This window comes from Meriones unguiculatus, chromosome 1 (genome assembly GCF_030254825.1).
Source record: "Meriones unguiculatus strain TT.TT164.6M chromosome 1, Bangor_MerUng_6.1, whole genome shotgun sequence".
Classification (NCBI taxonomy): domain Eukaryota; kingdom Metazoa; phylum Chordata; class Mammalia; order Rodentia; family Muridae; genus Meriones; species Meriones unguiculatus.
Genome location: NC_083349.1, coordinates 104,650,448 through 104,663,812, shown reverse-complemented (window position 1 = coordinate 104,663,812; position 13,365 = coordinate 104,650,448). Strand labels below are relative to the sequence as shown.

General features: G+C 39.3%; 1 protein-coding gene across 1 annotated transcript; it reads left to right on the top strand.

Moving 5' to 3' along the window:
- The first annotated feature begins 602 nt into the window (after positions 1 to 602).
- Yipf4 (Yip1 domain family member 4) lies at positions 603 to 12,562 on the top strand. The gene is made up of 6 exons (XM_021662695.2): positions 603 to 899; positions 3,015 to 3,174; positions 4,925 to 5,096; positions 8,562 to 8,639; positions 10,879 to 10,992; positions 11,536 to 12,562. Exons 1-6 carry the CDS (start codon positions 821 to 823, stop codon positions 11,671 to 11,673), a joined length of 741 nt encoding a protein of 246 aa, XP_021518370.1. The 5' UTR covers positions 603 to 820; the 3' UTR covers positions 11,674 to 12,562.
- Positions 12,563 to 13,365: the final 803 nt, after the last annotated feature.

Genomic DNA, 13,365 nt, shown 5'->3' with positions numbered 1-13,365 from the left:
AGCACAGAGAAGCAAGGGGGCTTAGTTTTTGTCCTAATGTTTCCTCATTGGTCAGTTGCCTTCCTCATAAAGAAATTCGGCTAGACTACACTTGGTCTACAGATGGCAATTTACAGCCTTGCTATGACCATTCTCCAATCCAGCCCCTTTATTTTACAGGCGCGGAGACTAAGGCTTTGACAAGACACATAACTTCGTCAACATTCTTTACAATTAATGAACAAAGGTATCAGAATTGAGGGGTTTAAGTATTGAAATTTAGGTAGTTTTTGAGATGGAGCTTCACGTTGTAGCCAAAGTCGCAGCAATTTCCCTGCCTCAGCCTCCACGAGCGCCGGGAATACAAGCGCAAGCCATCACGGCCAACCTCTGAAATTCTGTTCAACAACCACGAAGAGGATAAGTTTACAAAACTGAGGAAGGGAGGGAAAAGAAAAGAAAAGAAGTGGACTATTTAAACAAACAGCTGACAGGGGCGGGACAGCGAGGAACGTAACTTCCGGTGTTGGGTTGATTTCCGGAATCAACAACAGACAGAGCCAATCAGAACCTTCCTCCGGGAGCCAATAGGCGATGAGATTACAAACAGCCAATCCCAGCGGCGTTGTCACTGTTATGGTCCTGTCAGGGCACCAGCTTGGTAGGACTCCGGTGCGACCTCGTCTGGAGCAGCCGGGAGGCCTGGCTCGCGCGTCTCCGGCCTCGCCCCAGCCCGCGCCCCCCGGCTCGCAGGCCGCCCCGCAGCGCGAGCGTGCGTGTCATCTCCGAGCCCGGGGCCCAGCCGCCCCCCAGCACCGCCGCGGGCTCCGAGGCCGGCGGGATGCAGCCTCCGGGCCCGCCCCCGGCCTATGCGCCCGCCAACGGGGACTTCACCTTTGTCTCCTCGGCGGACGCGGAAGGTGAGTCCGCTCCCGGCGGGGGCTCCGGGGCCGGGGTGGCCGAGTGGGGACTCCGCCCCTGCGCTCGCTGGGCCTTCCCCGAGGCCTCGGCCGACCGAGGAGGGTGCGGGGCGCCGGCTCCGCGCTCGGCCTCTCCGCCAGGGCTGCGGGCGGGGTCCCCGGCTGGCCCGTCCACAAGTGAAGCCGCTGACCTGCCGAAGGTTTGCTTTCCGAAATGCTCTGCCCCGCGGTTACTCAGCAGAGTGAGGGGTCGAGGAATGAGAACGAGGTGGGGCTGGGTTATTCTGCTGTTAATAGAGAAGCTTGTCTGTTTCTTGTTTGGTTTTTGCAGGGGTCACTTTTGGCAGGTTAAGGAAAACTTCCTTCAAAGGAATCGTGATGATATATATATTTTTTTAATTTGATTTCTTGCTCAGATCTGTGTCCACACAATTTACAATCTTTGACCACAGTATTCAGAAATCTGGATTTAGGAGCGTTTGAACTTTAGGAAGTCAACTCCGTGCCCTCACCAGCCTCTGCAGACTTGGCTTGTACTGTTTTGAGCAAGCGATTGTGATGGAAAGATTTTTTCTGTTCATGGGATTTCTCCCCCCCCCCCCTTGGCTCCACTCCTTGTAACCTGACTCGACATCTGCTAGTGATTTTCAGATTTTGCTTTTTTAAAAATTTTATTTACTTTTCTTAGGGCCAGATTTAACTGCCCAATATATGTTTAAAAAAGTTGATTTCACGTTAGAAAATTCAGTTTAGAATAGGGTGTGTCCCAGGTGGTGAACCCCTGTGATCCCAGTACTTAGAAGACAGAGGCAGATGGATCGCTGAGTTCAAGACCAGCCTGGACTACATACATGTCAGGTTCTAGGCCAGCCAGGGCTACATACTGAAGCCTTGTCTTAACACAGAAGAAAGAAAAATTTCAGTCTAGAGATGAATGTAGATTTTCCCAGAAATCGGGTTTTTATAAATAAGATTTGTTTCTTCCTTACATTTTTTTTTTCTTTTTCTGTTTTGTTTTAATTTAAAACAGGGTCTCACTATGTCATTCTAGTTGACTTAGAACTTGGTAGCCTCTTTCTCCCCAGTACAGGGAATAAAGAATATACCACCACATACAGCTCAGCCTCTTCTTTAAATTTTAGTTTGAGATAGTCACACTAAGTTACTTAGGCTGGCCTTGAACTCAGCATGTTGCCCAGCATTGTCTAGAATGTGTGATCTTGTCTCAGCCTCCAGAGTAGCTGGGCGTCATTACTTTATGGCAGACAGATATGTCTGTATCTGGTTTACAGCCACAAACCAGCAGAATTAACATTACCTGGCACATTGTTGGGCATAATCTCCCTTAGTCTTGGTTTGTATTTTACCAGGGTCCCAGGGTAATTCGTAAACACATTAATATTATTTGGAGGCACTGGCTTAGAATTTCATAAAAGATTAAAAGAGGAGAAAATTATTCTAACTAGAGCACAGAAAACCAGGCAGGATGCATCACATCTGTAATCCCTGTTCTTGGGAGGTTGAGACAGCAGAGCTAACAAGACAAAACAACAACAAAATCAGGAAAATTTTATGGAAGTGATATTTTACACTATCCTATCAGATAGTGGACTGATGGGAATAAGGTGAACATTTCAGTGGTATAAAATTTACCATCCTAGATGGTATAAAAATTACCATCTAGGGCTGAGGGTGCAGCTTAGTTGGTAACAGGCAGAAGACTCTGAGTTTACTCTCTGGCACTGTATAAACATGGAAGGTATAGTGGTGTGATGACTCATCCTAGCATTTGAGAGATGGAAGCAGGGAGGCTAGAAGTTGAAGATTATACTTGTCTCTATGTATTGAATTAGAGGCCAGTCTGGCCTCCATGTCTTAGCCTCCCGAGGGCTGGGATTATAGTCATGTTCCAGTATACCAGGCTTGTCTTTAATTTCTTCTGGGTTTTTGTTTGTTTTTCTCAAATTGTAAAATGAAAAGTAGTACAGTGTTTATCATTGATATATTATATATGATAGCAAATATTCACAGAAATTGGCAAATTATAATTATTGAAATATATATACATTTTGGTTCAGATTCACTCTGGTTTACAGTTTTGTCTTCTCTTCTAAGATCTCAGTGGTTCCATAGCAGCTCCAGATGTCAAATTAAACCTTGGTGGAGGTGGAGATTTTATTAAAGAATCTACAGCTACTACATTTCTGAGACAAAGAGGCTATGGCTGGCTTTTGGAAGTTGAAGATGAAGATCCTGAAGATAACAAGCCACTTTTGTATGTGAAAAAATATATATAATTTGTGACTCTTAAGACCCAATCTGTGGGATGTTTATATTCTTTGATATTTTTAAAGACAGAATGAGAAAAATCTTACCCTTTTTTGGGGAAAAACAACAGCCATCTGGAGAGATGGCTCAGGAGTTAAGAGTGCTTCCTGCTCTTTCAGAGAACTTGAGTTTAGTCCAGATGGATATCAGGCAACACAGCCTGTAGCTCCAGCTCCTGAGGATCTCATATTGTGTTTTGACCTCAGTGGACACCCACATACACATGTCATAAACACATACACATAAATATATCTTTAAAAAAAATAGCAGCTTTCAGTTTTACTAGTCTTTTTAAGCAGTGCCTTGTGGTGGTGGTGGTGGGGGATGGGGTGGTACATGCCTTTAATCCCAGCACTCAGAAGGCAGAGGCAGGCAGATCTCTGAGTTTGAGGCTAGCCTGCTCTACAGAGCAAGTTCCAGGACATCCAAGGCTACACAGAAAAACCATGTTTTGGGAAACAAACACTGAAGCAATAATGAAATAATGTGTTTTAGCTTGTTGAATATGGGTATCAGGAATTTTGTTTTTAGTTTTTTGTTTTTTCAAGGGAGGGTTTCTCTCTTGGCTGTCCTGGAACTTGCTTTGTAGACCAGATTGGCCTCAAACTCCCTGCTTCCCAAGTCCTGGGATTAAAAGCATGCCCCACCACTGTCCAGTGGATGTCAGGAATTTTTAAAATGGGGACTGGAGAAGTGGCACAGTGGTTAAAAGTACTTTCTGCTCTTGCAGAGGACTGGGATTCTGTTCAAGTACCACATGGTGGCTCACAACTTCTTGTAATCCAGTGTTAGGGGATCCAGCTCCTTCTTCTGATTTCTGAAGTCACCAGGCACTCATGTGTTACACAGACATACATGCAGATAAAACACTAAAAAAAAAACAAAACTTTTTAAAGTCTTTAAAGCTGGAAGCCAGTCTTTGTAACATAATATGTAACCTTAGTATTTGAGAGGTAGAAACAACAGGATCAGGAATTAAGCCAAGAAAACCTGAGCCCTGGGTTCAGGGACAGAGCCTATCTCAAAAGGACTACGTGGAGAATGATAAGAGACCCAGCAGCTTCTGGACTCACCGTGTATGTGCAGGCACTCACCCACACAGACCTGTTCATACACTCATACAGATACACAGATACACTTACTCATGTCAGTAAGTTAAGTGAATCTTTAAAAGAAAGAAGAAGGTGTACTCTGTGGCACACTTCTTCAATTCCAACACTGCAGAGACAGGTGGTCTTCTTGAGTTTCAGGACAGCACAGACACTTGGTGTGACTCTCACACACATAAACAGGTCTGCTGTGCTTTTCTGGCTCAATTAGCTGTCCCAAATAGTGCTATCTTTAAAAAAAGGCAGGGTTCTTGAGTAGTTCAGGCTGAAATTCAGGTTTAAAACTTAATTATGGGCCAGGCAGGGTGGTACACAACTTTATCTCAGTACTCAGACAGAAGCAGATCTTGGAAGCACTTGGTTTCACTCCATACTACTAACAATTTCCAAACACTAGCAGTTGGAGGAAAGATATTTCAACACCTCTAAAGTTGAGATATTTTACCATAGAATTAGTCTAATATGTACTTCAAATGCAGATGTTGACCTATGGATATCATATTGTCTTGTTTAAATTTAAAGTTCTTTTAAACCTGTTTCACTATTCAAAATTACATGTTTTTTAAGAATCTTATTTTAAAATTATAGGGAAGAATTGGACATTGATCTAAAGGATATTTACTACAAAATCCGTTGTGTTTTGATGCCAATGCCATCGCTTGGTTTTAATAGACAAGTGGTGAGAGACAATCCTGACTTTTGGGGTCCACTGGCCGTTGTTCTTTTCTTTTCCATGATATCATTGTATGGACAGTTTAGGGTAAGTATACCTCATTTTTTACAAATGTTAGATTCTTTTTTTTGAGACTCAAAAATAAGTTGCTAGACAGTGATGCTTCATGCTTGTAATCCAGCACTCAGAAGGCAGAGGCAGGCTGATCTTTTTAAAAAAAAAAAAATAAATGTAGTTACATGTTTACTATAAAAATACATTGTGCTTGAGAGATGTTTTGCCTTTACCTATTTTACCCATGCTTGTTTCTGAAATCGTTTCATAATGAATTAATTAAGGATTACATTGGATTAGTTTGTTCTCAGTTTTTCCATTTTTGTTGGTTGTTGGTGGTGGTGTTTTGCCTGCATGTATATCTGAATGAGGGAGAAGGTGTCAGATGTTGGAGTTACAGACAGTTGTAAGCTGCCATGTGGGTGCTGGGAATTGAATCAGTGTCCTCTCTCTAGAAGAGCAGTCAGTGTTCTTAACTACTGAGCCATCTCTCCAGCTCCACTTTCTTAGATTTTTATCTGTTTTACTTTATCGTGTGTCTTGCCTGCATGCAAGTGTGTACACTGTAGACATGCCTGTTGGATTCCTGGAGCTAGGCTTATCAGTGTTAGCAATCTGTGGGTGCTGGAAACCAAACCTGGGTCCCTTGCAAGAGCAACAAGTACTCTTAACCACTAAGCTGTCTCTCTAGCCCCAGGTTTTTCAGATTTTATTAGTCTTTTGTTGTTGTTGCTGTTACAGTTTGGATGGTTTTGTTGTTTTTTTTTTTTGAGACAGGGTTTCTCTGTGTGCCTCTGGCCATCCTGGAACTCACTCTGTAGCCCTGGCTGCCTTCACACTCAGAGAACCACCTGCCTCTGCCTCCTGGGTGTGGGAATTAAAGGTTTGTACCACTACCACTATTAGTTAAATTTTTTATCAATCATTTTATTATTTCCAGTTATGTGTATGTGTGAGGCAGAGAAAGTGGATCTCTGTGAGGTCAAGGCCTTCCTGGTTTGTTGTCTGTTGTCTCAACAAAAAGCAAGATCCTGGTTGTTTTTCTGTTTGTTTGTTTTAAATGCTTATGTGTTTGGGTACATGCATGGATTGCTGGCACCTGGAAAAGTCAGAGGTATTGAATTCTACAGGAGTTCAAGTCCTGTCCAGTGTGAACTTGAGTCTTCTGGAAGAGTGATGTGTGTTCTTGTGACAGAGCCATCTTTTCAGCCTTCTGTTAGTTACTCTCATGTGTGACTAAATACCTAGCATAAGCACTTTAAGGGAGGAAGAATTTATTTTAGCTCACAGTTCAAGGTGGGAAGAACATAGTTGGGGAAGCTTGCCTCTTCCATTTCATTAAGCTGGTGCTCATGGAATAAAACCACTCATATTTAGGGTGGACCCTCCCCCATCCAGTCACCTAGTCTAGAAACTTCCTCACAGATATGCCCAAAGGTCTGTCTCCTGGGTGATTTAAAATAGTCTTGTCAAATGATGGTATTAGACCAGGTGTTGTAGTGCACGCCTTTAATCCCAGGACTTGGGAGGCAGAAGCAGGTGCATCTCTGTGAATTTGAGGCCAGCCTGGTCTACATTGCCAGTTCCAGGACAATCGGGATTACATAGTGAGACCTTGTCCCAAGAAAGCAAGGGAAAAAAAAAAGACAAAAAAAACAAAACAGATTGCTCTTGGCCATGGTGTTTGTCAACAGCAGTGGGGAAGGCAAACAGATATAGGCCTTGTGCCTGCAGGGCTTGTGCCTTGTCCCTCAGCTGTATCTCTAACCTAGTTTTATGTTTTTATTTTGAGACATGGTCTTGCTAATTTGTTTTTTCTTTTGCTTGCTCTGTAGCCTAGGCAGGCCTTGATCTTGTGATTCTTCTGTCTCAGATTCCTGAGTATTAAGATACAGGGATGAGCCACTAATTTGGCTTGTTATTTTTCTTTATCATTAATATGTTCTAAAGCTACTTTTCAGTTATGTAAATATCCTATTTCTTATCAAACTTGAGTATAATAAATTTTGGACCCAATGTTACTATAATATTCATTGAATGGTGATATCCTATTTCTTTTCATTTCATCTATGTTTATTAGTATTTTCTAAGGAGCAGCTACCCTTCTTTTCTGTTACTTAATTATCCAGTTATTTACATTAGTATGGGTTCTTTAGAGTTCAGATTGTTCCGCTTTAGCCATTGGGAGCTTTTTGTGGTTTTCTACGACCGTTGAACATAAACCTTATTTTGTATGTGTATGTATGTGCAGGTGAGTGTGCATAGTGTTTACACGTGGAGACCAGAAGTCAGCTTTAGTTGTTCTCAGGACACCATCTTCTTGGTTTTTTGAGACAGGACCTGGGGCTTACCAGTTAGCCTAGGTTCTGTCTCCATTCCAGTGCTGGGATTACAAGTGTATGTCACTTCACTCAGCTTTTTGTTTGAGTCCTGGATTCAAATTAAAGCCCCATGCTTCTGTGGTAAATACTATCAACTGAGCTATATCCCACACAAATAATAACACCCTTTCTTCTAACCCCACAAAGCAATTCTAAACTAATTTTGTATTATTCTGTACTGTACCCTTGGAAGCAGTCACTACTCTTGAAAGGCTCAGTTTTAGTGAGGGAATATTTAGAAACTAAACTCTAGGGGGCTGGAGAGATGGCTCAGAGGTTAAGAGCACTGTCTGCTCTTCCAGAGGTCCTGAGTTCAAATCCCAGCAACCACATGGTGGCTCATAACCATCTATAATGAGATCTGGTGCCCTCTTCTGATGTGAAGGCACACATGCAGATATTGTACACATAATAAATAAATAAAGAAGCCAAACTCTAGAAGCTGGCGTATGTAGTAGAAGGCAGAAGCAAGATGACTGAGTAAGTTTGCAGCCATTTTGATGTATACAGTAAATTTGAAGCCACTGCATTACAGTGTGCAGGAAATCCAGTTCTAATAAATGAGTTTGTTTATATTTCTAATGGAGTATTGTTTGCATACCTTCCCAGGATACAGTGTTAAATATATATACATAATTTGTATATATACATAAATATATAATAATACATACATAAATAAACTAAATATGAAGAGGTAAGATTATTTGACATGTCTTCCATACTTAATAGCTTATATGAACATATAATTAATATAAATTTTAAAGACTTCTTAGGAAGACTGGCAGCTTATTTTGGAAATGGCTTTTGCTTACAGGATGTGATAAGCCAGGGGCTTGTAATAAGCATTTTGTCTTCTTTAAAGTTATCATTTATCATGTATGTTGAAATACTATAAGCAGTAATTGTTGAACTTTAAGTTTGGTTGTAAGTTTGTATTTCACTTTGTATTTCACCTTGCATTTCTAAGTTTTGGAAATGTACGTAACTAATAAAACCTCTGGTCTGAAAAGGGGCTTGCTAAGCTGTCTTAAGTAGCAGAGAATTGAAACTTCTGAAAACTTAGCAGTTTATTTAATTTTTTTTTTTTTAATGAATGATTTTTGTTTTTCTCTTTAAGGTGGTCTCATGGATTATAACCATTTGGATATTTGGTTCACTGACAATTTTCTTACTGGCTAGAGTTCTTGGTGGAGAAGTAAGTACTTAACTTTGGAAAGTATCTTTTAGTGTTTGTTTCTGTTTTGTTTTCCAGACAGTCTGATTAGATAGGCTTGGCTGGCCTGGAACTCACTATGTAGATAAGACTAGCCTTGAACTCACCAAGATCTGCATGGTTCTGTCTCCTAAGTGCTGAGGTAAAAGGGTGGAGATAAGTACACCCTGCATTTTTTTTTTTTTTACATGTATATGTATAAATGAGTGCAGGTGCTTATAGATTCCAGAAGAGGGCATCAGATGCTGTGGAGTGGAGTCGGGCAGGTACTGGGAACTGAACTCCTCCCATGTGTTACAAGAGCAGCATATGCCTGAGACTGCAGAGCCTCTCTCCAGCCTATTCATTTAGTTATTTGGGAGACAGTGTCACTAGGTGGCCATGATTAGCCTAGAACTTACTATGTAAACCAAACTGGCCTTTACAGTTTTGAGCTGCCATACCTTACTAAATGGTTGTTTTTGTTGTTTTTATTTTTTGATATAGGGTCTGTCAGCATAGCCCTGGCTGTCCTAGAACTTGCGATATAGTTTGAGGCTACCCTTGAACTCAAAAAACTCCCATCTGCCTCTGTCTCCCGAGTGCTGGAATTAAAATCATCTGCCACTGTGCCTAGCCATAATAAATAAGTTGTCTTAAGTTATGCTAGTTCCTTTCAGATGACTGATACAGATATCAAGTCTACTCAATAAACATAAGGAATGAAGAGGAGAGGAAAGATTCCTTCTCACCTTTCAAATACTATACAGCTCTTCACAAAAGCATAGAGCTGACAACAGGTCTCAAGCCAGTTCTTGTTTCCATAGAGATTTCTTTATCAGTATTTGTCCTATTAGAAAATAGATTGAGTTTTTGTTGTTTTTTGAGACAGAGTCTCAAATACCTGAATACTTGAAGTCTTCAGCTTTTGGTCCTCTTGTCCTATCTCTTAAGAACTGGGATTGGAGATATGTGCCACAGATGAAAATAATTTAAAATACTTTTTAAAATCTAACAAACTGGCTACATTTTAGTGTAAATAGTAAGTAGCTAAAAATAACCCTGTCTTTCCAAAACAGAAATGTTAAAAGAGTAGCTTTAACACATGACTTCATGGAAGCTAGCTTCTAAGACTGGCTTTCTTCATTCAGTGACTTATGTGTCTAGTTTTGGTTAAAGTATGTGAAGAGAGCAGGGCTTCCCACAGCTAAACAGCTGGAAAAAGGGGAATTTCAATAGATTTTTTTAGGTTAGTATAGATACTACTCTAAAACATAATAGGCAGTAGTTTTTTGTTATAGTTGGGTTAGTTTGGTTTTTCAAGACAGGATTTCTCTGTGTAATGAGCCCTGGCTGTCCTGGACTCACTTTGTAGACCAGGCTGCTCTCGAACTCACAGAGATCCTCCTGCCTCTGCTTCCCAAGTGCTAAGATTAAAGGCATTCACCAACACACCAGGCTCTTTAAAAATAATAATAAAAGCCCTCCCATGGTTTAAGAACAGTATCTAGGAGCTCAGAAGATTGTGAGCTACTAACACACTGGGTCTCTGGAAGAACAGCAAGTGCTCTTAACCACTGAGTCATCTCTCCAGCCCCCTCCCTTTATTTATTTATTTATTTATTTATTTATTTATTTATTTATTTATTTTTGTGGGACAAGGTCTCACATAATTAAGGGTGACTTAATAGTCCAGGATAGCCAGGGCTACACAGAGAAACTCTGTCTCAGAAAGAAAGAGAGAGAGAAAGACAGAAAAAGAAAGAAAAAAGAAAAGAGAGAGAGAAAGAAAAAGAAATAGTTACTTGCTACACAGTGGTGTCTCAGGCCTTTAATCCCAACACTTGGGAGACAGGCAGTTAAATCTACAAAGTGAGTTCCAGGACAGGCAGGGCTTCACAGAAAAACCCTGTCTGGAAGAGTTACTTATTTGTGTCTATGTGTATCACATGTATGCAGAGTAAAGCTGTGTATGAGTATCATGTATATGCAGGATTAGGTCTGGAGGTGGTTAGACATATAATCCTGGAGCTAACAACAAGGGCTGGAAATGTGGGTTTTGAATATCAGGACACTGAATCGTATTGAAAATATAGTAGTAAGAAGGCCTGGAATATATAAAACAAGACCATAATTTGAAATACATTGGACATGATACTTATGTCAGAACAAAAAAGATATTGAAAAGTGATTAAGATCTTGATTCCTATGATAATTTATATAAACTTTTAAAAATTTACAGGTTGCATATGGCCAAGTTCTTGGAGTTATAGGATATTCATTACTTCCTCTCATTGTAATAGCCCCTATACTTTTGGTGGTTGGATCCTTTGAAATGGTGTCTACACTTATAAAAGTAAGTTATACAGTGTGTGTTGTGTTTTACTCTGCTGCTGTTTTTTGTTTGTTTTTGAGACAGTCTGACACTATAGACCAGCCTAGCCATGAACTCACTGTAAGGTCCAGGCTGGCCTTGAATTCAAGTGGTAGGTGTGTGCCACTATGCCTGACTCTAAGTGTCTCTTTACATAGAACTTACAAGTGATTGTTACAATTAGGTTTCTTTTCTTTATTCTTTTAAAAGTAAAGGAACAGAGCAAGGTTGAATATTCTTAAAAAGTCTCACTTGAGCTGGGTGTTGGTGGTGCATGCTTTTGATCCCAGCACTTAAGAGGCAGAGGCGGGTGAATTTCTGTGGGTTCGAGGCCAGCCTGGTCTACAAAGCAAGTTTCAGGACAGCCAAGGCTACACAGAAAAACCCTGTCTTGAAACATAAACACAAAAGTCTCACTTGGTAGATAATTTTTTTTAAATATTGTAAATGTTCTCTGTGGTACCCAAAATGTTGATTGATTTGCTAATATGTTGCCTTTTTCTTTCTTTCTTCCTTTTTTTAAAGCTCTTTGGTGTGTTTTGGGCTGCCTACAGTGCTGCTTCATTACTCGTAGGTGAAGAATTCAAGACCAAAAAGCCTCTCCTTATTTACCCAATCTTTTTATTGTACATTTATTTTTTGTCCTTATATACTGGGGTGTGATCCAAGATATACATGAGTCAAAAAATGGTGTTACATTTGTATTAAGCTGGGAATTCTTGCTGAAAGGATTGGAGAAAACATTACTAGTAAAATTTTATACATTCCAGATAGAGAAGCAAGTTAAAGTCTTTTTAAAACAATATTTTTTGTATTTAAGTAATTGAAGTTATCTGGAATTTTTTGGTCAGAATTCTGGATTCTGTTTGGTTCTTCATATTCCACGAATAAATAAAAAGCATGTGTTTTTCACATTGTGTCAATATTCACCTGAACACTTGTGCCAAAAGCACCTAGATGGGTAATTTTATCTCACTTGAACTATAAATTTGACAACATCCTGAAAATCTAAAAGTGCAATTTTTTTCTTTAAAGAATTTTCTCCTGCACCACAGATCCTGTAGATACCTATTTATATTTATACATATATATTTATGAAATAATTCTTATTCACAAAATATATTTCTGAATAGCCTAAAAAATAAGATACTAAATCTGATGCTTAAACTTTATTTAATTTGGCCATTAATGTTTTTGTTTAAAACTTAAATTTTGTTTTTTAAATTGTGTGTAATTTTTGAAATAATAATTGCCGGTGTAGATTTGGTTTGTGTGTATGTGTTCTTAAAAAACAGTTTTGAATGTCTAAACATTTGATTTAAAGTTTTCTGTTTTTCTTTTTGACCAAAGGAGCAAGAAATATAATGGATATGGCATTCATTAAAATCATTAATATATAGGAAAAATAATATTTATAGCATCAGTAAATATTTTTAAGTGGTACCTTTAAATCATAAGTTACAGGAAAGAACCTTTGAAGTCATGTGGACTTAAACAATGTTATATGAAGTAGAAAATAAAATGTTTTCCAGCTGTGTGCTTCATTTTACAATACTGTGTCCTATATTACTTGATACTTTAACAAGTATTAATTTTTTCCAACAAACTTAGAGTTTTTGCTAAGGGAAATATTAAGAAAATTTTATCAAAGAAGTTTTTGGGGTTTTTTGTTTGTTTGTTTGTTTTGTTTTTAAAGAATTATTAACTATTTATACAGTGTTCTGCCTGCAGGCCAAAAGAGCGCACCAGATCTCATTATAGATGGTTATGAGCCACCATGTGGTTGTTGGGAATTGAACTTGGGACCTTTGGAAGAACAGCCAGTGCTGAGGCATCTCTCCAGCCCCAATCAAAGAAGTTTTTGTAAATTATGGATTCTGTATATATCTCTAATATTACTTTGTAAAATAGATAAACTACTTTATCTGTTTTCATAAGAAAGCAATTTCCTGTTAGCAAATTATTGTATTATTATTTCTGATATTGCCCAAAAAAGTTAACTTTTATTCCTGACTTGGTGTACCTGGTTGATGTTCATAGTGTTGACCCTGAACCTAAACTTTTGAGGTCAAGACCAGATTATAAAATCTTCTTAATTGCTGCATCAAGATATTTTAGGAATATTCCACTCAAAAATGATTTGATTTTCTAAAAGAGCTCTCTGTGCATATGGTCAGTGATAAGGCTCAGCAGATAAAGGGCTTGCCTCTGCCTGATTTTTTTTTTTTTTTTTTTTAAGGAAACAGATTCCCCCCCAGGCTAGGTGGGGTGGGGTCTGATGTTCTATGTATGTGTGTGAAACAAGGCTACTGAGGGTCTAAAAAGTTAGTTTCTAAGGGTCTTAAATTTCAGCCA